The sequence below is a fragment of the Rhinolophus sinicus genome, chromosome 2, assembly GCF_057876585.1.
Source record: "Rhinolophus sinicus isolate RSI-liver-muscle chromosome 2, RSI-T2T, whole genome shotgun sequence".
NCBI classification, from domain to species: domain Eukaryota; kingdom Metazoa; phylum Chordata; class Mammalia; order Chiroptera; family Rhinolophidae; genus Rhinolophus; species Rhinolophus sinicus.
In genome coordinates, this window is record NC_142502.1 from 44,395,583 (window position 1) to 44,418,319 (window position 22,737).

Sequence of the window (22,737 nt, forward strand, 5' to 3'; positions counted from 1 at the left end):
CTAGACGTCCTCCCCTGCCAGCCAGTAACCACCCCCAGAGGTAGCCGCTAGTTTTACCTCTATCGCCCTAGATTCGTTTTGCCTGTAATTGAACTTCATATAAACAAATCATATGGTATAGTCTTTTGTGTCTGGCTTCTTTCCCATTATTATGTCTGTGAGATTCATCCATGTAGCGGCACAGAACAGTAGTTCTTTCCTGTACACTGCTGAGCCGGAGTCCATTGTAAAAACATATCAGTGCCTCCGTTCTACTGGTATTTCGAATTCGGGGCTCCTCTGAATTAAGCTGCCGTGCTGGTGGATGTATGTCCTCCTATTTCCTGGGTATGTTCCCCGGAGTAGAATTGTTAGTCGTAGGGCAAGCCTAGCATTTGTAGCTATGTCCAGCAGATTTTGTGGGTATCACTGTGCTAATTACCAGTGTCGTACTTCTCTGGAGGCTGCTGGAACAGCCTGGTGAGACTGGGGAATCTGCGGTTGGCAGTTGGAAGGCCTGGCTTTGAACTAGCTCTGTCACTTACAGGCTTGGTTGTCCCCAGGCAAATCACTTAACCTTTTTGAGCCTCATTTTTAGCATCTGTAAAGTGGAGACTATAAAAATAATTACCTAACGTAATGTGAGGGTTAAATGGGCTAGCCATAAAAACTCTTTGAGGGTTGTAAAATATAAAACTATTCTTATAATCTGAACTTCTTGTGTTTGATGTGTGTTTTCCTTGAAAGGGGTCTTTATTTTCTTACCTTAAAATTTTGTTTAAGAAAAAGACTTAGTAGTCAATAAAGAATCAATCTTTTAAGAGGAAAAAAACGTATTATCTCATTCTTTTACAGCCAATTCTGTTAACCTGGGCAGTCCCCACTTTGTATCACCTACAAGCCCCAAAGGCCTTCCTCCCTCAACACAGCTGGGAGCTGGAGGTCTGCTCACCAACCTCTGCCACAGACTTGCCTGTTGTCTCCTGTTTGCCTTCTCTGTTGAGAACTGTCCGTTTCCATGCTGCCTCCATTGTTTTTCATCTTGTCAACTCTGAGCGTCCTCAGCAATGTCACTGGTGGTTGTACACACAACACATACACACACGCACACACACGCACACACATGCACACACACACACATGCACAAGCACTGTTGTTGCAATTCTCCCAAGTATCTACCAACTGTCGGTAGGACCTAGGCTTAGTGCTTCTCTATAGAGGTGATTTGGCCTGAAGATCAGCACAGAGCACATAGTAGGTATTTAGTAAATATTTGTTTGCTGCAGTGGAAATAGCCAAAATCACTGTCACCTCTCCACACTCTTCCCAAATGTGCTCTCCTAACTGTCTCTCTGGGAATCAGATAGTGTTGTGACTGGAGGAACTTCCAGAAAGGACTGTTTACTACACCGGTATTCCCTGAATGTGGCAAGATTGTCTTTGGGGTCATGGAAAGCCCAGGAGCTTGGGAGCTAGATAAGCCTGTGTTGTAATCCTGACTCTGCCATTTCCTGATCAGAGATTTTCGCATAAAGTCTCGACCCACTGAGCCTCAGCTTCCTCAGCGTGACATAGGGTTGGTATTGGTTACCGTTCAGGTGGTTGTGAAGATTAGAGGAGACAATCAGTAGAAGCTGTCGGTATTATTCACTCCTCCTGGCCGCACTAAAGCTTTATGTGTTTTGGGATAGCCGGACCTCTTTCCTTCTTCACATACACACCCCTCCCCATCCCAAAGATGGCAGGTTAAGAGCATGACCCATGAAATCAGATTATCTCGGTGTGAATCCTGGCATCGCTGCTAATTAGCTGTGAGACTATGGATAAGTTACTTAACCTCTCTGAGCCTTTATTTCCTCCTCTGAAAACAGAGATAATAATAGTTATTCTACATCATAGACATGTTGCATGGCTTCCCTGGGAATATACATAAAGCATGTAGCACAAGGCAAATACTGAGCTGATAATTGTATAGTTGTAGTAAGAGTGGTAACAGTAATATCACTACCTCTCTCTGTCTGTCTCTCACACACACACACACACACACACACACACAGAGTACACACTTCCTTGGTCTTTCCTGAACCTCTCCCATCAGGGACTTTCCCTTGGAGGACCTGCCTATTTAACCCTCTCCTCTCCTGATTTGAATCATCACAAAAGACAGGAACATAGAGTTGCTCTGTTTTGGGGTTTGTTTGCGGTTTATTTTATGGTCTAAGTTAACAACAGGATCGTTACTGAGGAAACAAATGTGAAGGCAGTTTAATCTCTGGCTCTTTGGAGTGTAAGTAGAAACAGAGGCATTTGGGACTTTATATAAGACCTGCTGTAAGTTTAGGTTTGTGTATTAAATACTTCCAGTATGGAGGGTTGAGGTTGAATAGATTATTATCTGGAGGAAAATTCACATATAAATTAGACTGCAAAGAATTCATAATTGTTGCAGTTTTCGTGTTAATTATTTCATGTTAAAAAATTGTTCCTGCATAAATTAACACATTCTTTCATGGAGAACATATTTTAGAAAGATTTGTTACTTTAATAACTCTTTGTGTATTAGAAATCCCAGATGCCTGTACTAATTAAATATAATCAGATTTTGGATTCAAAAAGCACAGTAGCCATTTAACACAAACGAGCAGGCAGCTAGGTTGACAAACAGTGGGGAAGAAGCGGGTCCCTGTTTCTTTCAAATTTTGAATTTCACAATTCAGAGCTGTGAATTCAATTCCTGTCCTTCCTTTGTATTACAAGGACTGGGGATTATCAGACTCTGAACGCCAGCTTTCCAGCTCAAAGTCTCCTGCAGAATTGTTAATCAGCCTCTTCTGAGGCCCCTGTAATCCCGTGGCAGATCAAGGCTGATCTCGCAGTGAGATGCCCTCCCTCTGCCCCCATCTGCACATGCGTTTCTTGTTCTCTGTCAACAACAGCATTGCAATTCCCACACAGTGTGCTGTGACCTGAACACCAAATGTCAGGGGAGGGAGGGGGAAAAACCTTTTAATTATTGAATTTAATCTAATTCTTGCCATACTAGAGAAGCAAACCATCCTTTGACAAAAAACAAACCCTTTCCAATGCAGCCATTGTTTTAAGAACTGAGCAGGAAACTCGTTTGTTTGAACTGACCACGCATAGGGGGTCCCGAGGGGCTGTCTGGTGAGAGCCCTGGTTCCCGCAGAATGCCCTGCCCTCAGCCAGGGTGGAGCCATCACTCCTGCTGAGAGGACGGGCTGCAGCCTGAACCGAGCCTGGCTCTCATCAAGCCTCCAGGATCCGGAGTTTGGTACACTTCCGTCGCTAGGCAGAAAGCGCCTTCATTTGTATTCTGCCGCGTACAGTCCCGGGCTTCCACTGGCATGTCCGCGGGCTTTGTGTGTCTGCTAAGCCACCACCGCTGCGGGGCCCTCTTATTAACCTCAGAGGTGGCCATCAGACTGTAGAGAGAGGAAGATGGACTGTGCAGAAAGCCCTCAGAGAAGGCTGTGCAGAAAGCCAAAGATTAAAATGGAAAGAAAGGGACTTGAACTGACCCTTGCCTCCCCATCTCTCTTTTAAGATTAAAACTGTTGTGGGGGAGGGGTGGACTTATTTCTTCCACTCCCATGGTGGAGATGCTCCCTTCCTCTGCCCAGAGGACACCAATGGGACTTCCGTAAGCCCTGGGCCCTGACAGCCCCTAGTCTGAGTACCTGTCCTCTTTATCTGCCATGGGCAGCTCGCTTTGTATTCCGGGTGGGTATCTCCTCCTTTGTGCTGTCTTGGGCAGAGCAATTTGGTGGTTATTTCTGAATGGTCAAGAGCAAGACGTTGCTCTCGGCATCCCTTGTTTCTTAGTAATCAGCAAGAAGGAAGCAGATGGTCACCCTCTGTGATTTTAAAGTGTGTAAATAGGAACTGCAGACTGCCATCAAACATCAAAAATGTCACTTGGCTTTTTAGTCTTGCTTTGCTGGCAAAAGGATCTCCTGCCTTTGCATCCTCTGGCTAATAAGGGACAGGCAGCACATATGCCTCCATTTCTTCCAGCCGAAGAGGGCGCATAGCAGCATCACACTGGTCTCCCCCATGACACAGGCACTGTGGGGGCCGTTGGGAAAAGCAGGCCCACAGTCGTCTTCTGTATATCCTCTCTTCCTTCGATTTCTTCTTAACTGCCACCCAAACCCTCAATGTGACCACCAGCTGTTTCCAGGTGGTACCCCGGACCCCAATGCTTGTGCTTGCTGCTTACCGTGCTTTGAGGGGTGACATCATAGTGACCCAGGCCCACTGCCCCTGCCGCGGTGGCCAGATTCTGGGAATAATTTCTATGTTGAGCTACCCAGACATCTGTTTCTTACTTACGTCTGCGTTCTCGCCACCCTGAACAGCAGCATATGGAGCTCTGAACACAGCTTTTTTGCCATTTGTCCTGGATAAAAGTCCCACACAGTTAGTGTTCCTCCTCCTGGGGCTTAGAATTTTTATCCTAATTGTGCTTCCCTTTGGGCTCTTGGAAAGCTAGAAGGATAATTGGAAGTATTCAGAGCTGTGGTGTTCTAGACTAGCAAGCAGGGTTCCTCCCCAGTTCCACCCACGGCAACCACTTAAACAAGCCCCCAACACAGCCTGTGCTTCCGGGAACGTGTCCTTGGGCGCTCTTAGATTTCCTTCCTGAGAGTAAAAGGACCAAGGACCCATGATTTCAGGAGATGCTCATTCATTTTGTTCTGTACTTTTGTGTCACCAGTGAGAGGTCTCTTGGGTTGTCATTGGTCACCACTGGGGGGAGGTGATGGGGAAGGCAGGCAGCCAAGAGCATCCTTCTCCCCTCACCTTCGGGCTTTTTCACTGAAGGAAGCGCCACAGCCTCTGTTTGCCACAATGTAGTCTCTCCTGCCCCCCACCCCCCCCAACAGCTCATCTCCTGCCGGCCCTTCTTCAACTGCAAGGCACTGGTGTCTTGACTCCAGCCTCCTCCCCCGTTTCCCTGGTGGCCAGCTTTGCTCCCCTCTGTCCTCTGGTTGTCCCGATTAGAGTTTTAATACCTCCTGATGGACCTTCTATCCCCTTTCTAACGGGTCCTCAATTTGAGTCTTCCCTTGGGACTTTGTTCACCCCTCTCAGCCTGACTCTTTGTCCCATGGATTCAGCTACACTGGACTTTGGATCCATGCTTAGCCAATCAATCCTGGTCTTTGCAATATATTCGGGCCCTGCCTCTGGCCCTTGGTGTTTGTCTTCCTTGGCCAAATGTGACCCTTCTCTACCCACTTTCCCAGCGGGATAGCATTCCTCCCTACTCCCCACTCCCTGTCCCCTTCCTTCTAAACACCCTGCTCACTGTTATACGTTTCAGATGGACTATCATCTCGTTCAATTGTAACATTTACTTTTAATTTATTTTTACCTTGAAAACATGGTGCTAAAACATTATGAACTTAAAGTAGAAGTTTCAACAGAGTGTCACCAGGAATAACTGGAAAACACACAGTTGTATTACTCCAGACACATTTGGAAAATTTCAAATCATTCCTTTGGCCTAGTGTGAAAATTCTGAGTTTTGCTTTGCCCGTTTTTATTGGGTTTGAAATCACTGTTTTGTTTCCTTAACCCCAAAGTTCCAGGTCAGGTCAGCTTTGATTTTGCCTCTTTCACAGGATATCCTGTCCTAGTCCTGCCTTGTCACACCCCCACCATGTAATAAGCTTCCTGTTATTGCCATAGTTTGTCATTTCTTTTATTCCCCACAGTAACTTCAAAGTTCAAGTACTGCCCATTATTTAATATTGAATGTATAATTTACAGAGTTTGTGACTTCATCATTAAAGAGGGCTCTGGATAGGTCTTTGGTTCTGAAAACTGGTGTCTATTCTTGATGCTGATGCCTTTCCTCTTTGAAAATGCTATAAAGGTTCCACTTGTATTCTCTGTAGGGAGGATTTCGTTTCTGTTATTCTGCACTGGCTTCGCCTTCTCCATCTTGGCCCAGTTTTTCAGCCAGAAGGGATATTTTCTGAGACAGGACTATGGAATTGGCCTGGTCACCGGGGCAGGGGTAGTGGAGAGGAGACAGTCCAGCTCTCCAGCAAGAGCCTGTAATGTGCATTGGGCCCCCACCCACGCCTGCCCTGGCCCCTGCCCTGAGCCTCTCTCATGGATAACCAGGGGTCACACTGTAGTAGTTCCATATGGCCCCCTCTCCCCAGGGCCCCCACTGCGTGTGCAAGTCCTCTTACCCCTCTCTCTTGCGCCCTCTTCTTCCGAAAGCCAGGGCCACAATTAGCTCTCTGTTGAGTTTGCCTATGAGCTCTGTCTTCCCAGCTGCCTGCAAAGCCCTAGGGCAGGGGGTGACCCATGCTTGGTTTTCTCAGCTGTCCCTCACTGCTGCGACTAACTGAACGCTCAGGAAGTTCTCCATGGTGGATTGATGAATTCATTAGGTTCTGTTCATCCTCTTTCCCTCTCTTGAAGTTTGGAGCGCTTTGGCTAACCTGATTCAATTCAGTGCCTTTGCATTACTATCCAAAGAAAATAATAGCTGGCATTTATTTAGCTATTGCGAGGGACCAGATGCTGTGCTGAGCCCCTTACGTTATTTACAATTCTCACCACAACCTTATGAGGTCATCATCATCGCCCATTTATGGACAAGGAGACCGAGACTGAGAGAGGTTTTAAATGGTCACCCAGGAAATCCAGTGTGAAAGCTAGATCTGAAGCTCCTCTCCTAAATAACTGTCTGAGGCCTCCCGCAAATGGCCCCTTGAGCCCAGCTCAGCCCACCGCTGGGCCTCTTTGCATCATCACTGAGGACATTCGCCAGGGAGCCCTGTTTCTTGGCTGGCTTACAAACATTTAGTGCAGGAGCGAGTCTTGGGAGCAGAAGGCTCTGCCACTTCATTTATGTGTTTGAAATGCCACTGCCATCATCATAATGCTTGAAAACATATATCAAGTTCAGTAAGTAACTGACCAAGTAAGAGCTGTTTCTGTTTGAGGCAGAAGAAAACAGATTGCCTGGTCAGTAGGGCTAGAAGACTGTCATTAGCTGGAATGGGCCCTGGGCGTTGGGATGAGCCGTCCTGACTTAATGAATTTAGCTGGTCACTCTGTTTTTAATTAAAAACTGAGAGCATTCAGTCAGACTATCCTAGAGTATGATTTTACTTCTATAACTGTAAGGTTGAAAATGATTATTAGTTTGTTACACTATGATATTGTCACTCTTCTTTGTTCGATTTGATTGAGTTGGTATGAAGGAAGAGAATTTCTTTGGCCATCAGTGTTGGGTAAATTGCTGGGTTGACCCTTTTAGCAAGGTAAAACATTTATTGAGCAGTTGCTGTTTAACTGGCCTTAAGCAAGGTACTGAGGAAGAACATAAGTATAAAACCTGGTCTCCAACCTCAAAGGATTTACATTCTATTTAAAGAGATTTAAAACAAACAAAAAAAACCCACATGTTGAACTACTAGAAAGACATGTGGAGACATGGGAATGGCAGCATAGTGTATCATGTTTAAGGGCTTTGGGTCTGCAGACAGACTCACTTGGTTCAAATCCCCTTTCACCATTTCCACGTATCCTTTGGCATATCATTTTACCTCTGTGTTCAGTTTTCTCATTGGTACAACAGGACAATTATTGGTATCTACCTCCTATGTGTAAATTAGCATGGCGCTGACACTTGGTAAGCACATGGCACGTGTTTAGCTGTTGTGGTAGCTACTACAGTCAAGCATTAAACAGTTGCTTATAGCATTGGCTCCGAGTGCTTTGGGGAGACCAGTGAAGGCTGGAGTAATCACAGATGACATCATGAAGGAAGTGGGACTTGAGCTAAGTAGGCTTTAGCTAAGCAGGTGGAAGGAAAGAAGGCATTTAGCACAAACTAATATATAAGCGAGTATGATTATGCCAAGTATAGGTACACGTTATGGGAAAGCAAACTAGACTGGAGTGACTGTGTTTTAGGTAGCAAGAACCAAAATTGGACATGTGGGTCCGTGAAAACCAGGTGGCAGGTTTTGGTTTTAATGCAGTAGGGAGCCCACTATATGGTTGGGGGGTGGGATTACGAAGCCGAGGTTTGTAGTTGATTATAGTTCACCCTGAACAACGTGGGGTTAGGGGCACTGATGTCTGACACCATCGAAGATCCATGTCTAACTACAATAGACCCTCCAAATACAGATTCCCAACCGTGGAGTTAGCCCTTGAACAGCACAAGTTTGAACTGTGCAGGTCACTTGTAAAAATCCGCATATAGGTGGATCCGTGCAGTCCAAACCCATGTCCAAGGGTCAACTGTAGTTGGAAGAACAATGAGCGGAAGGCAGGGAACCATGGAAGGAGGACTTAACAGACGGATGAGGACCCAAAACAAGTTTTGGCAGAAAGCTTAGACAAGAAAGGGCAAATTTGAGAGACACGTCAAAGAGGGAAACAATAGAGCCTGGTGATAGATTAGATCAGATGTTTAAGGGAAAGGACCAGCCCACGCTCAGGTTTTTGCCTTGAAGCCTGGCGGAATGGTGATCTGACCCCCAGAAAAGAGATAGTGAAAAAAGGGACTCTGTTTGCATCCTAAAATATTAAAGAGAGAATAAACCTTATAAATCAGTCATTTAGTAAAAATTTTTACCTAGTACAAGAATCTCTTGTGTAATAAAATGTCTTATTTATAGTAAGACGACTTGGTAGAAGGTGAATTTAGATTCAAGTTGCTACATTTGAGATAAAGTTGAATACCCTGGATAGAGACTTTGTCCCTTAGACATTTATAAATCAAAAAAGAAATCTTCAGATGAGAGACAAAGTCTGTCTAATGTATCCAGCCCCATTCACTTAGAGATGACGGGCAGGGTCAGTCCGAGAGGGTGTGTTCCCCAAGGGAAGAGGCAGAGAGAAAAGAGTATACAACCCTGAGGCTCCTCAGACACTTGTAATTAAGAGAGGGGCGGAATGAAGAAGAGCCTACCGCAGAGACAAAAGAAATGCTTGGAAAGAAAGGAAGAACATCAGGAAAGAATAAACTCAGAAAAGATAATTCATTCATTTCTCATAGAAATGTTTCAGCTTTACAAAGTGTGAGAGTATGCTAAGTTTTACTCCTTTGTTCCTGAGATTATTAGTATTATTCACATTGAAAAGTGGGCTAAAATAGCACGAATGTGACTAGAGGCAGGAGTTAAATAAACAAGATGACAGACGTGACAACAGAAGCCTAACCTACCCAGTTGCTAATGACCAACAGACACCCATGAGCCTTAGAATGTCATGATGCTTTTCAAGAGTTTCGAAAAGTCAGACTGCTTTTCACATTGGGTCTCATCACAAATCATTCCGAAGGTAACGCTGTGTTATCTTCCATGTTTTAAAGACGAGAGAAAGAAGGAGGTGGGATGTCATCCCACTTGTGCTCACACGCTCCAGTGGCTTCCCATCACACTTAGGATGGGATCCAAAGTCCTTAGTATGGCTGGCAAAGCCCCACAGAATCTGTCCTGTAGCCCATTTTGTCATTCTTCATAGCACCTGTCACTGTCTGACATCCATAATGGCTGCCGTGCATTTATTTTATCTGCTTCCCAAACTAAGCTGCAAGCTCCTTGAGGGCAGGAGGTTGGGTTCACCACAGTACTGAGTACAGTGCCAAGCATGTAGGGAAACGCCAGAAGTATTTATGGCAGGAAGAACGAGAACAAAACCAGCCCCGCAGTGGTGGGCTTTTTATTGTTGCTGTGAGGAACAACTTTAATAACTGAATAAATCCACAGCCCTGTCCTTTCTCGTACTTACAGCATGGATGATTATTAACCTTATTTTAAATGAGAAAGACCATGCTCCGGTGAGGCCGAATGATGGGTGTCCAATTACCTGCTCTCACCCAGTCTATTCAGAAAAGGATTTTCCTCTTTCTTTTGCTGTGAGTGCTCCCAAGGCCGCTGGCCACCTCCTCCTCCTCCTGCTATAACCTCTCCAGCTGTAGCCCCATAAACTGGGCTCCGTACTCCTCACAGAGCAAAGTCTGGAGCCCCCTTCACCTCAGACAGTTTCTCTCAGACCCAACGAGGATCTGAGCACACTTCATTTGGCACTAAAAACACAGGTTTTCCAGGGGGTTTTAAGTTTCAGTAGTGTGCGACGGCTGATTTCCTCTTGTAGTTGGCAGTTGTTATACCCTTGAAAGGGTATCCAGATGGTGACAGACAGGGATGCTGGTCACTGAGTACAAGGAGAGGACTCACCGAAGAGCAGGGAATTGATAATAAGCCCTGTAAGGAACTGGGGGTTTAGCCTGGAAGGGAAGACCAGAAGGGCTGATCGGTTCTCCAGCTTGTCGTCCATTCAATACCTCTTTATCTAGTTTCTTCCGTGCACCAGCTACTGGGCTCAGTACTGGAGAGATGGTGGCTCTCCAGAAAGACACATTCCTGACGTCAAGGACAGTAGCTGTCTGTCAAGAGAGTCACATTGCAGACAAGTCCAGGTTCCCCCACTATCAGAAAGGAGAGCGTTCCTAAGAAACCTTCCGTAAGCCTAAGGAGCATAAAGCAAAGAAGCAGTTACCTCAGGACACATCTTGCTAACAGATGCACAAAATAAATTGAGAGAAAGCACGGATGCTCACACACCCAGTTCAAAGCTCTGGCAGCTTGATGCTGAGATGCTGAGTGTAGTTCCCGGGAAGGAGCTTGGCGGTGTCACTCTCGCTGTCCCAGGTGCTCGCTGCCTCTGTGATGCACACTGCAAAACAAGCAGGAACGCTGTTTTTGCTTTTTGCCGTATTTTGTAAAAGTGGAAATCCTCTTTGGATTTCTTTCCGTTAGCAAAAACAAGTAGTAATGTAGGTTGTTTGTAAAAGCAAAAGGGCATCACGCGAAGTTTCGAAAAGCAGGCCATACCTGTAACGTATCCACTGCATTTGAATCGTAACAGCTACAAAGAACACGACATTCTGGCCGCACAAACCTAAGGAACCTACCCCTGTCTGGGTGCTTAGGCGAAGGTTCCCTGTGCGAACGACATATAGGCCCAGAACAAAGGAGGAGCAGGAGTTAGGCCTAGGATGGAAGTGGGGTGAGGGCTTTAAACGAAGGGAACAGCCTGTCCCAGGGCCCTCCAGCAGGTAGAAGCAGTTCGAGGTCACTGGAGAGGTTGGGTGTGGGGACGGGGAGCAAAGGAGGGGAGGCCGAGAATCACAGGAAGAGGCTGGAGAGGTAGGGGAGGGAGCAGCCTGTGCTTCTGGGCATAACTGGAAAGCCATTGCAGGGGTCGGGGCGGGTGACAGTGAGCGAGTGGGGACTCACAGGAGGGCAGTGAAGATGAAGAGGAACGGACACATTCAGAGATGTGGAGTGGACTCAATACGGAGAATAGCGGCCGGGGCCAAAGATGACTCAGTACAGATTTGTCGAGCTCCTTTTCCAGGCGGGCTGTGTGCTGCTGTCTGTGTGCACGGCGATGAACAAATAGACACAGCATCCAGACGAGCATTGCCGGCATGCTGCTATCATCAACTAGGCAGTTTACAAGGCGCCAACACTGAAAAAGAAGCAGAATTGTGGGGAAGATAAATTTTGAATGTTGTGTGTGAGAGGCCCTTTGAGACTTCCCAGTGGAGACATTGCAGAGGTCGTGAACTTGGGAGGGAGGTCCCATCTGGTGACACAAATGCAGGCATCACTGGAATCAAGACAGTCATTGAAGCCAAGAGAGTGAGTAAGATCCCCTGTTGTTATACAACGCTTATCACCACTTGTTTCTCATCTCAACAGAATTTAGAGAAGCAGGATTGAGGTGTATGTGAGAAATTATTATTTAAAACACTGTGTGTTTGCTTACCACAGAAAATGATTCTGCCTAAGGCTAAGTGGTCCTGAATACTATTCCAGGGAGGTACATGGCTAAACTATAAAGAGAGTCTACTTTTATGGTGGTTCCAGGACATGGCCCCAGTGACAGCACCAAATCAGACTTTTCAGCCATGAGTTTACCTTGGGAGGTGGTGAAATCTGCAAATATTGCCTGGCAAACATTCAGTGGAAAGGAGGCTTTCAAGTCCATATATAAATACTTATGTATTACTTATGGCCTTTGTCTATTGGCTCAAAAGAATTCCAAACTGTTAAAGTAATTCAGTAAGATATAAAAACCAGAGTGATGATAATTCCTTCATTTTTTCAGTTCATTATACCTGCTTAGTTTGCTACATTTCCTCCAAAAAACGTGCAAAGGAAACGAAACTGCATTGCCATCTGATCCTGCTCCCAAACAGCAATGCAGGAAGAATGAGTCAACTGGTTACGTAACAATGCCAAGTTCGTTGTAGTGTATGTAGGTCTCCTGACATTGTCTTCTCTTTTCTGCAAACCCATACCGCGTAGAGGACAACTTTGATTCTGACTTTATGCCTGCCATAATATCTGTGAAAATATCTGAGGGAATAGAACTTTGTTTTCAAGGGAAAGGCAGTGTCTATACCCAGGAGATCCCTCCTTCCAGGTTTCTGAGCTTTCCTGACTTCATCCAAGGAAAGAACCCATCTCAGCCCCCAACAGGACTACCAATGGGATTGCATAGGTGGTGGACTGGACAACCTTAGAGACGCCGTTCTCATAGACTGGAGTATGCAGTGTGCAACCTACATGGCCATTTGCAAAGACACCCCTTTCCCCCGCCCAAAACCCCAGGTGAACTCTCCCCCACTTGGAGCTGCACCTGTATCATCAGGAGGTGGGAAACCAAGATGAGGGGCGATCCAGGGAATGAGATGAATAGGAGAGTGAGCATCGATTAATTCTTTTGTTAGTTAATGATTAACAGCTTATAGCAGCTTTAATTTATTAATCTTTGTCTTCCTTGTAAAGGACAATATGAGTTATCTTTAGAGAAGCTTCTTTTGTCAACAGTGCCTGCTATTTTAAGGCCGAAAAGAAGTAGGAGAAATTGGACAAAGATATTATGTTTCCCCTCTAAGATGTATTAGGTATAAATACTTGCTTATCTTAGAAAGAAAACTGACGCAAAATAAATTTAAGTGAGCTCCTGCTAATAAGTCAAAGCACCTCCCTCCAAACAATTTCCTATCACAGATCCATTACAGCCTTTGTTCTAACTTATTTTTTGAAGGTTTATGTATTGTAATTCTTGTTGTAGATGTTATAATGAGAAAATAATAAAGCACACTAGCACAACTGGCTGATATGTTGAAATTCGGGGGGTGGGGGAGACAGTTAATCTGAAATTGTGAAATCTTCTCTCAGAAAATCCAAAATGCCCATATCCAACATTTGAAGTTTACGTTCCGCAGCACACATACCTTTACCGATGTTGAATGATTCCAAGAAGGGCAGAAAGGCTCCTTTCACTTGTCATTTTATTGCAGGATTTGTGTCTGCACAGGGGAGGAAAATGTTCTATTTGCTTCAGAGATGGACATAGATTTCCAAGCCATTTGGCTCAAGAGATGGTTTAAATAGGAATAAATTTAATATACCTTTAATTCTCTGAAATGAGAGAATTCCAGCTGAGGTTTGGTCCAGGGCAAAATCTGCTCTCCACACTAAAGAAAATCTATCACATTAATCCCAGCGGCTCAGAGTCCAAAGCTGTGTGAACAGAATGCTCGAGGAGAGGAAGTATGAGAAGACTGCTTTGAAAGAAACTTTTAAAACAAAATGACTGTTCAGAGAATACCGGGCCTGTGTGCGTGGAATCATGAAGCACTTAGAGAAAGGGAGAAATAAGTATGCTTGAGAAACACAGCTAATTGCAAGTAACTCAGTGCACAAAACGAAAACTATAGAATAACTTCTCTGTTCCAGTGTTAATGTGAGATGTCACATAATGAAATAGTAAGATTTTTTTTTTTAATTTCATTTCACTGTGGCATAGAAGAGATGGAGAGTAAAATTATATTGCCAGAAAATTCCAGTTACATTTGCTAAAGGTGTTTTCATGCACTGTATTTAAAACAAAATCTAATTGCTGTGATTTATCACACCTCTGGTTATTAAAACCATGCTAATTTAAAGATTTTAATTGTTTGCCACTTTTGAGCGTTAAGACTTTTTATAGAAGGTACTACGAAGATTCTGATTTTTGTTAGCCTTTGTATGATTCTTTTTAGGAGCTCCTAAGTAAATTTAACAGGCTTTAAACATATAATTGTGTTTACATCAGTAATAAAAATCCCTTGTGTTTTCCTTTTAGTTTGTTCAATGAAATGTATGGAACTGCTTTATAATTGCTGAGCCTAATGTGTGAGAACATAGGCTGCTGAATCCATTTTAATTCCCGGTACATGCATCTAACCTTGTAAAGAGCAGGGTGGACCGACCCCATCCTTCATTTTGGATTGGAGAGAGGAATGGTCAGAGAAATTTGAAAGAAAGGATTCTACTGACTTTGGTGTGAAATTTGCTCCTTGGCCTTGAGAAACCAAATTCATAAGACAGTCATCGAGGCAAGACTGCTCTTTAAAAACAAATATTAAATAGTACCCGCCCTGGCTGGTAGGAGAAAGGGAGGGAGGGAGGTAAGCAAGGGATCACACAGTGCAGAAGAAAAAACTATCCCGGAATTAAAGCTAGCCGGTATGGGGGGGGGGGGGGGGGGAGTGTGGAGGGAAGAGAGTGTAAGGAGGGAAGCAGCCAGAGGTGAAATCATTCTCTGCTACAGGTGTGGGAGGCCTTGGGGAGATATAGCCCATTTCAACATAAGACATGGGCTGCAGCAAATTGCCTCCACCCTGGGAGAAGCATGGTGGTTTGATTTGGTTTTCATGTACCTCATAAAAGCAAACTCTGGTCTTATATACCAAAGGATTCATGAGAGTAGCATTATGATTTAATTCTATGTGTATTTATTAAAATATAACGTTATTGCAAAGCAAAAGAAAAAATTTATGAATTTGTTCCTAATTCACAAGTTAGCTCCACCTCCAGACCTAATCTGTGGCATTCGGTGTGGTCATAGATGCAAGCTCTAGAAACCAGAGCTTTAAGGGGCTTTGAAGGGCAACACCCTGATGGGAAAATTAAAAATAAACGGGCTTGCTTAAGGTCACAGAGGCAGGACAACTTCTCAGTCCCGGTCCATTCCTTGTTTCACCTCCTTCCCATCCTCCTCTCTGACCTGCTACCTGCAAAAGAGGCTTCCAAGTGCTTTTCCTCCCTGACCGCATCCCCAGTGCAATGCTTTCTGCGTGATGAGTAACCAGGTGTTCTTTCTACAGGTGCAAAGTTCCCCATTAAGTGGACGGCCCCCGAAGCAGCCCTGTACGGGAGGTTTACAATCAAGTCTGACGTGTGGTCTTTTGGAATCTTACTCACAGAGCTGGTCACCAAAGGAAGAGTGCCGTACCCCGGTAAGCGCAGGACACAGCCAAAGTGGGCCTCTCGTTAGATGTTCATTCCACGCCATTTGGGGAAACCTCCCCCCATTTGCCTTCTAAGCCCCATCCTCAGCTTTCTGCGGAGCATGAGTGTGGAGTGTGGGCAGGTATTTAGCCAGAGAAAGGCAGAACTGGCATCACCATGGTATGTAGACAAACAGCCTCCATGAAGTATGTGCCAGGGTTAATGTCATCAAGCAGCTGGTAGGAGTACTTCAGTCCACCGCAGTGTGTGGACCCTCTGCTCTCTCAGGAGGAGTATGTCCGTGGCTTTCCGAGCAGAACTGTCACTGGCAGAACCTCCGCCTGAATGGAGTTTGCAGACTCCTCTGGGAAAGAGAAGGAGAAAAACCCCCACTGCTTTCTGATTACTCGCTAGCGCTGACCCATGGAATGAAGCTGGCAGGAAGATGCCAGGACCTGTTCCGTCTGCAGGCCCCCACTCCAGATGGCCAGAAAAAGCAGAGGCACACGTGACACGCAATTTAGAGGCCACTCACTGCCCATTTCAGGGCAGTCGAAATATGCTATACAAAAACAAGTATAATGTAAAGAAATGACGTTCTTAGGCCCTGGAATTTTCTGGATTATCAAATTCATGGTCTCCAAAGAAACCACAGGTTTAGGTTATCCACGCTTAAATTCATTAATTTAGATAGATGGTGACATAAAGGACACTCATACCATTTCACCTCCACGCTTTAGTGGTGATAGTGCAGGGACGATCTGCTTTCTGAAATGTTAAGGACATATTTTTCAGTTATTGCTGAGTGAAGAAAGAACACAGCTCCCCTTCATCCCCTGCCTAAGAAAAGAGCTCTAAAAAACACAGCAATGATAGAAACGATAGTGGAGATTAACAAGGAATTGAGGTCTCTTACAAATCCTGGGTTTGTAATCGTATCTTTGCAGTCAGGGGAGCCAGTGAGGGCAGATTAATTTGTAATCCCTTTGTTCATTTTTTATGATTATTTCTGGCCATCTTCAGAGAATGCAAAGAAGGAAAGAGGATCTCTTTCTAGGTTGGTGTAGCCTCGAGATTCCTAGGAGAGCCGGGTTGGCACAGAGGCCAAATTGACAAATTCCTCGTCTGTGAAGCACACTGGGCATTTAGAGATACGGGTAGAAGTCCATTTTATTGATGCTGCAGCGGCTGCTGCTCCCGCCACGCGCAAGTGGGAATAACCAACCAGCACGGAAGAGAGGGCTGCCCTGCAGAGGCCGGGAGCACAGCACGGGGGTTTCTGAGTTGCTTCTCAGGGAGGAAAATGTGCAGGTCTCGAGGTTTTGCACCCTTTTTTTATTGTCTGAATTTTGCACTAATTTCTTCTGAGCACCCCCTCCCCAGGTTTATAATCACCCGGTGTGTTAAATGCAATTGGGGGAAGGGGGTGGGGGGGTGGGGGGAAGGTTAATATTGTTTTGGTTGCTATGAAGCCTTGCCTTCCTGTAATACAAAGCCGCTTTTTGTTTCCCAGGGTCGCACACAGAAAAGCCCAGACAAAGGGGTGGGGGCGGGGTCCTTAGAGAAGGAAGGTACGTGTGTACTTCCAGGGAGAGTCTTTTTATCAGGTTTGGTTTTAGCATAAAGAGAATGGCCTCATTTCACAACTTAGACCAGGACTCGTTCATTCAGCATATAGCGTCGTCAGTAAGTGTGAACTGTGCCTGGCATTTCGCCCTACCTGGGAAATAAGTACAAACAAGACATTCATACTCTCAGCATACGTTGATGAGCACCTTCCTGAAGCTGGGTGCTGTTTTAGGTGCCGGGGATAGAACAGCGAGCAAATAAATGTAGCCCCTGCACTCATTACAGTCACAGAGATAAAATAGGCATCAAATCTAGGAAGAAATCAGCCTTTTCTGTTATGTATTATTAGAGGAAATCGTCCTCAAGGCCTGGGTAACGTGCCTTTACCCACTGTGGGATGCTGACGGTGGGGTCAGGGGCGCCTGATTCAGGGGTTTAAGTACAACAGATACTGAGGGGGCCTTTCACTCAGCGTCCTGGGAGGATGGCAGAGGAGTCTGACGTGAGACCTAAGCCCACGTTATCACGCGTAGTTATGACAGTGAGCAAGTGCTCATGTGCAGGGAGCTTTGGTAGCCGCCCTGAGGCAGTGAGCGAGGCAGAGAGGGGGCTGTGTCTGGGCAGCTTCATGGAGAAGAAGGCAAGTAGGGTTTCCTCCTCTAGTCAAAGAAGGAAAAGGGTCCCAGACGAAGACAGGCATGTGGGAAGGCGCCAAGGCCTGAGAGGATGGCGCCAGTTCAAGGAGCTGCAGGACAATGAGTCTGAGAAGAAGACGGCTGTGAGGGAGGTGAAGTGCCCGAGGGAGAGCTGGCAAGGCTGGCCAGAGCCCATCCTGAGAGCACTCGTCCATTGCCTCGGGGAGGCCCTGGGGCCTGGCAGCAGTGGCCAGGGAGCTGTGTCAGCAGGGCAGGGACATAAGCTGCTCCTCCCCCACAGAAGTCCACAGAAAATTGTTCCCAGGCCTGTTCTTAGCCATGGGTGCTTCTTGTTTTGTTTTTTAACATAGCCATAATCGTATTTAATTGGACTTCACAGTAAACTCTCCTTGAGGGAGAGGCTTTTACAGAGGGATTCCGATCGTAGACTTCTTACCTTAATGAAGGATAACAGTTCCTAAGGAGCAGACGGTTCCATTCAGCTTCGTCCAGATGTCACCAGGAAAGGAAGGACCTTCCTCTCCGTGTTCTCCCTGTGTGTTGGTGTGGCCACGTTAGCCAGTGTGCGGCTGAGGGACTGTCTGCTGTGCTGTGTCCTCCGGCCTGTTGCTGGGACCCCCAGCCAGACTCCCAGGCCCTGTCCGTCAGGACTTCCGTTCCGACACCTCTGCGTAGTGATTTCTCAGTGGATTAGAGTATATGTTCAATAATTCTTTTTCCAAGAACAGTTGGTGAAAGTACATTTTTCTGAGTTCTTTCATCCCTGAGAATGGCCTTCTTCCCTCTGTTGCCTTCGCGTGGAGAAAAGGTGCTTTGGCTGTTAGGTGAGAATGGAGGTTGAGGGAGGGGGTGGTGACTTATATGAAAATGCTTTCCAGGTGTTTTTGCCCAGCATGAAAGAAGGTCTGCAAGAAAGAATGAGAGAAGAAACTTAGAATGGAGTATGTGAGGTGTGACCAGATGAAGGGCAAAAAGGATGAGGAGACAAAATACTGGATTGGTTGGTTAGTTAGCAATTTTTGTAAAAGGAATGGATTAAAAGGAAGGAGAGAAGGACGAGCTCCAATTGAATGAGAGCCTTGAAACCACAGGAAAAATACTGAAATGTGACACTGAGATTAACAGGGAGGAGTTGCATCACCCAACCAGACAAGTAGGTTGCTTTTGAGATGTGTGACAAAGAACAGCTCCATTTTACAAATTCCCGGGTAGCAGCCTGACCTGAATGCATTCTCAGCATAGCCATCTAGCTTGCTTTTCTATAAGCCAAGGTTCAGAGCCGTTCTTTGCATCCAGTTTAGAGCTGATTTTTTACAGATGGATTGTTGTATATGAGAAATGAAATACAAATAAAAGCAGTTTTCTGGGGCTGATGCATAAAATCAGAGTTCTCCATTTTAACCTGACATTTCACCTTCAAATCCTTCTTTTCTGCTTTGCCTCCACGGCCACTGCCCCTTGTCAGGCTGTCATCCACTCATACAGTGACCTCTTCGTGGGATTTCCTGCTTCCAATCTCTCCCCACCCCACTCCCACCATTCTATCATTGTCACCACCAGTTGCTATCCTAGAAAACACAGACCCAGTTATCGTACTCTCCTAGTTAAACATGTCCCTGGCTTCCCTTTGCCTTGCAAACGCCTTAGTTTTGCCTAGTCCTTCATAACTTCTTCAGTCACCACAAATATTTATTGAGCACCTACTATATGCCAGTTACTGGTCAGACACCAGGAGTACAGCATTGAACCAATGGACAAAAACTCCTGCCCTCATGAACTTTTATTCTTCTTGGAAGAGACAGGCAATAAACAAAGATACATAAGTAAAGTATATTCAGTGTTGGCTGGTAGTGGTAACAGGTAGAGAGAAAAATAAAACGGGGAAGGGAATGGAGGTTGTCAGGAAAAGGTGGCAAGGAGAACCTCACTGGGACGGTGATATCTGAGTAAAGACCTGAAGGAAGCAAGCCGGAAACCAGCTAGGTACATAGGGGAGGAGCCTTTCTGCTGGGGAGGTGGAGCACAAAGGCCCTGAAGAGCTGTAAGGAGGCCAGTGGGGCCGGAGCAGAGGAAGCAGGTCTCCAGGCAGATCACACAGGGTTTCCTCGGTCATTGTTAGAAGTTTTGCTTTTACTCTTAGTGATAAGGGGAGTCACCGAGCAGCAGCGTTGCTGGGAGAGGGACATGGTCTGACTTGTGATTTCTCTCTTGCCCCTCCCCGACCCTTTACACCAACGGATCTCTCTTGAACATGCAAGTCTCTCTTCTCAGCTTCACTGCCTCAGAATCCTTCAAGCCCACCCCAAGTGTCACCCCCTTTGTGCAGCCTTCTCCTCATCCAGACCACATGGGTTGTCCCTTCTGCTTACTTCCATGATACCCAGTAGACTGTATTGAAGCCTCTGTCTAGGCGTCTGTATTTCCCAGTAGCTCTGAACAATTTGAGGGCAAGAGAGCTCCGTTTATGTGTTCCCAATGCCCAGCACAGAGTCTGCCCCTTAGTAGACTCTTAACAAGTTTAAGGGAGGTGGATGGATGGACAGATGGATGGATCGGACAGAAAAAAAAAAAAAAAGGATCATGGCTATGAGGTTTTTGAAACAAGAATTTTTAATTTGGCCCCATAGCTTGCAGAGCCTTTCCCAGCCATGAGATAGTCTCTGTCCTCAAAGTTGTTTTGGGAAACGGACCCTGTAGTGAGTTCAAACGCCCTGTTCCAGTACCATTCCAGGCAGAATGTCCTGGCCATCCTGTGCCCTGGCTCTCAAATGAACATCTGCTTTGTAAGTTTGGCAGGATCTGGCAAAGCAGGAACGTTCTCTTAAACACATCACATTTATCATGCATTTGAAATGCTTTCCAATCTTTTAGCAGGTGACAGCTGGCTGACTTTCGTGAATGAATCGAGTCACTTGATAATGACTTGAAGAGGCAAGGGAAATTAGTGAAACTAGCACCTTCCTTAAAGAAGTCCTACGCTTGTCCTCCCTCTGCCCCACTCAGATGCCTTAGAGCCCTCACTGCAGTCATATGGTCCCCTGTGTTCAGCAGCCCATCATTGTCACCTGCTGCTGTGCCCAGCATGCCAACAGGAGCAGCTTTTTCTTGGTGTAGGAAGAGGTTAGGACTCTCCAGTCAGGAGAATGGGCAACAGGATGGAACCGCTAATGTTAGCCCAGAGTGCTGTGCCCCTGCCCGCCCTGGCCCCATCCACCGTCCCTGGAGCTTTTCCTGTCGGCTCATGGGGAGTCCCTCAGAGGGAATCCTGCATGGATTGCGCATGAATCATGTTGTCACGTGATTCCTGCACGATTTCTCTTGGCCAGTGTGGCAAGGAAGAGGAGTGGAGAGTAAATGGAGCAGAATAAGAGAAGACAGCAGCAGCCCAGGGGACTTCCCCCCCTGCGTCCTGCGTCCTGCTGCTCCGCGTTCTCAGCTGTGCATTTCCACGGTCTTCCTCAGGCGCACCCTTGCCCTCTTTTTCACTTCTCCTTTTCAGCGACAAAAGAGTTCTTTATGATACTATATTATCAACCTTGAATGACCTTTGTGTATTATGGTACCCGAGTAGCCATCATTTCTGTATTTACGAATACAGTGGGTATAATAAAAATAGCTGTCCTCGGGTTATCTGGTAAGATTGGGGGAAAGAAGCAAAGCTTCTCATTATTGTGCCTTCTCAAGGTCACTCCTTTATTTTCATCTGTACTCTTTGGTCAGCATCTGTCTGCCCAAAATTTTGATCCTATACCTAAACCTAACTTGAAGCAGCCTGCTTGTTGCCCAGTAAGACAACCAGAGCATGTGGGGAGCTGATGGCACGTGCTTGGACTAAGCAAGCACCATCACCGTAGCCCTGCTTCCTTCCTCCCCGCACTAGCACTGCTGCCCCACAGACAGTAGTTAGAAGGGCCTTTTTATAGGATGTAGGCCGAGAAGCCAGGGAGCCACTGACGGAAGGTTGTATGCACAAGAGAGTGTAATTTCCTCGGAATGGAAGGCTCAGTTTGCAGAAGCAATCTGCGGGTCTAATAACTTGAACATCATTCCCATTGTTTAACTGCTTAATTATTCACATGGCACCAAGATCCAGGTTCCTGCAACCCACAGTCAAATCCAGATGCGAACTTGAACAGATACCAGTTAAAATCCCTGATTGTGTAGCTGTGGCCCCTCTGAGATCTACATTAGGAAACTGCACAAACAGAAAGCTATAAAGCCAAATAGTCTTCTTTTCATACGAGACATTTTTTTTCCAAACAGCTGAAAGCACAGTGAATGTTGAGATATTTTGTTGACAAGTGGAGAAACTGAGGCCAGGGAAGTCAGGTTACCTGCTGACAGACACAATGAGAGATACAGTCAGAAGTAGTGGCTCTGCCAGTGAAAATAAGATTTTTTTTTTCCTTATCTGAAAAACCTTAAAGAAAAGAGAGGAGACTCTACTGAGTTAATATATAGCTCAAAGAAGAGGAATAAGAAAGTGTAAAAGAAAGGGGGATGGGGACAGAAAGGAAAGAAGGGAAAGAAAATGCACACCCATGAAAATACATATTGTTGGCAACCGGATGTAGTAGCGTTGGAAAGTGAGAGCTGGAAACTTGACCCGAAATCAGAAACCCAGAAGAAGCCAGCAAAATGACTTAGAAAGGATAATAGAGTCATAACGGCAGGAAGTGAGTGTAGTCCACTTGGCTGGAGAATGTCAGTTGTAGTGTTTTGGGCAGACTGACTGGAAATGATGCCTTCATGACCGTGTTGGAAAGCCTGAAATCCATGGTAACAGGAGGCCCCCCAAGGAGGATCTAGGGAAGAGGAATTTGAAAGCAAACCCCAGCACAGCAGGCTACATGGGTTTTCTGTGAACTGAGTGCCACTGAGCTGTGCCCTGTGAGAGTGACCCGTGGAAATGGCCCATTTTCCTGACTGATTCCAGTGAGGGAGCAGGAGAGCCAGGGGCTCTGGTGGGGGCAGAGGAGGACAGCGTTCGAGTGAAACTGGGCAGTGTGTCTGTGCTTCTGGCTGCCAAGCCCTCACTCCTTCTCTGACGTGATGGTGAGAACCGGGAAACACACCCAGACACACTTTGGGAATATGGCACTTTCCACAGTCAAACACCGCTGGCTGGTGGAGACCACCCTCCTGTTGAGAAATGACCTCTGTTGCAGCTCGGAAAC

At 46.0% G+C, this 22,737-nt stretch overlaps 1 protein-coding gene across 6 annotated transcripts in view; it reads left to right on the forward strand.

Annotated features, from left to right (window-relative positions):
• Positions 1–22,737, forward strand: part of FYN (FYN proto-oncogene, Src family tyrosine kinase) — a 204,143-nt gene that overhangs the window by 176,385 nt on the left and 5,021 nt on the right. For all 6 annotated transcript variants that reach the window (XM_019735019.3, XM_019735015.3, XM_019735017.3 and 3 more), the window contains one exon: positions 15,212–15,343. In XM_019735019.3, coding sequence (XP_019590578.1) covers positions 15,212–15,343 — 132 coding nt within the window. The remainder of the gene's footprint in view (positions 1–15,211; positions 15,344–22,737) is intronic.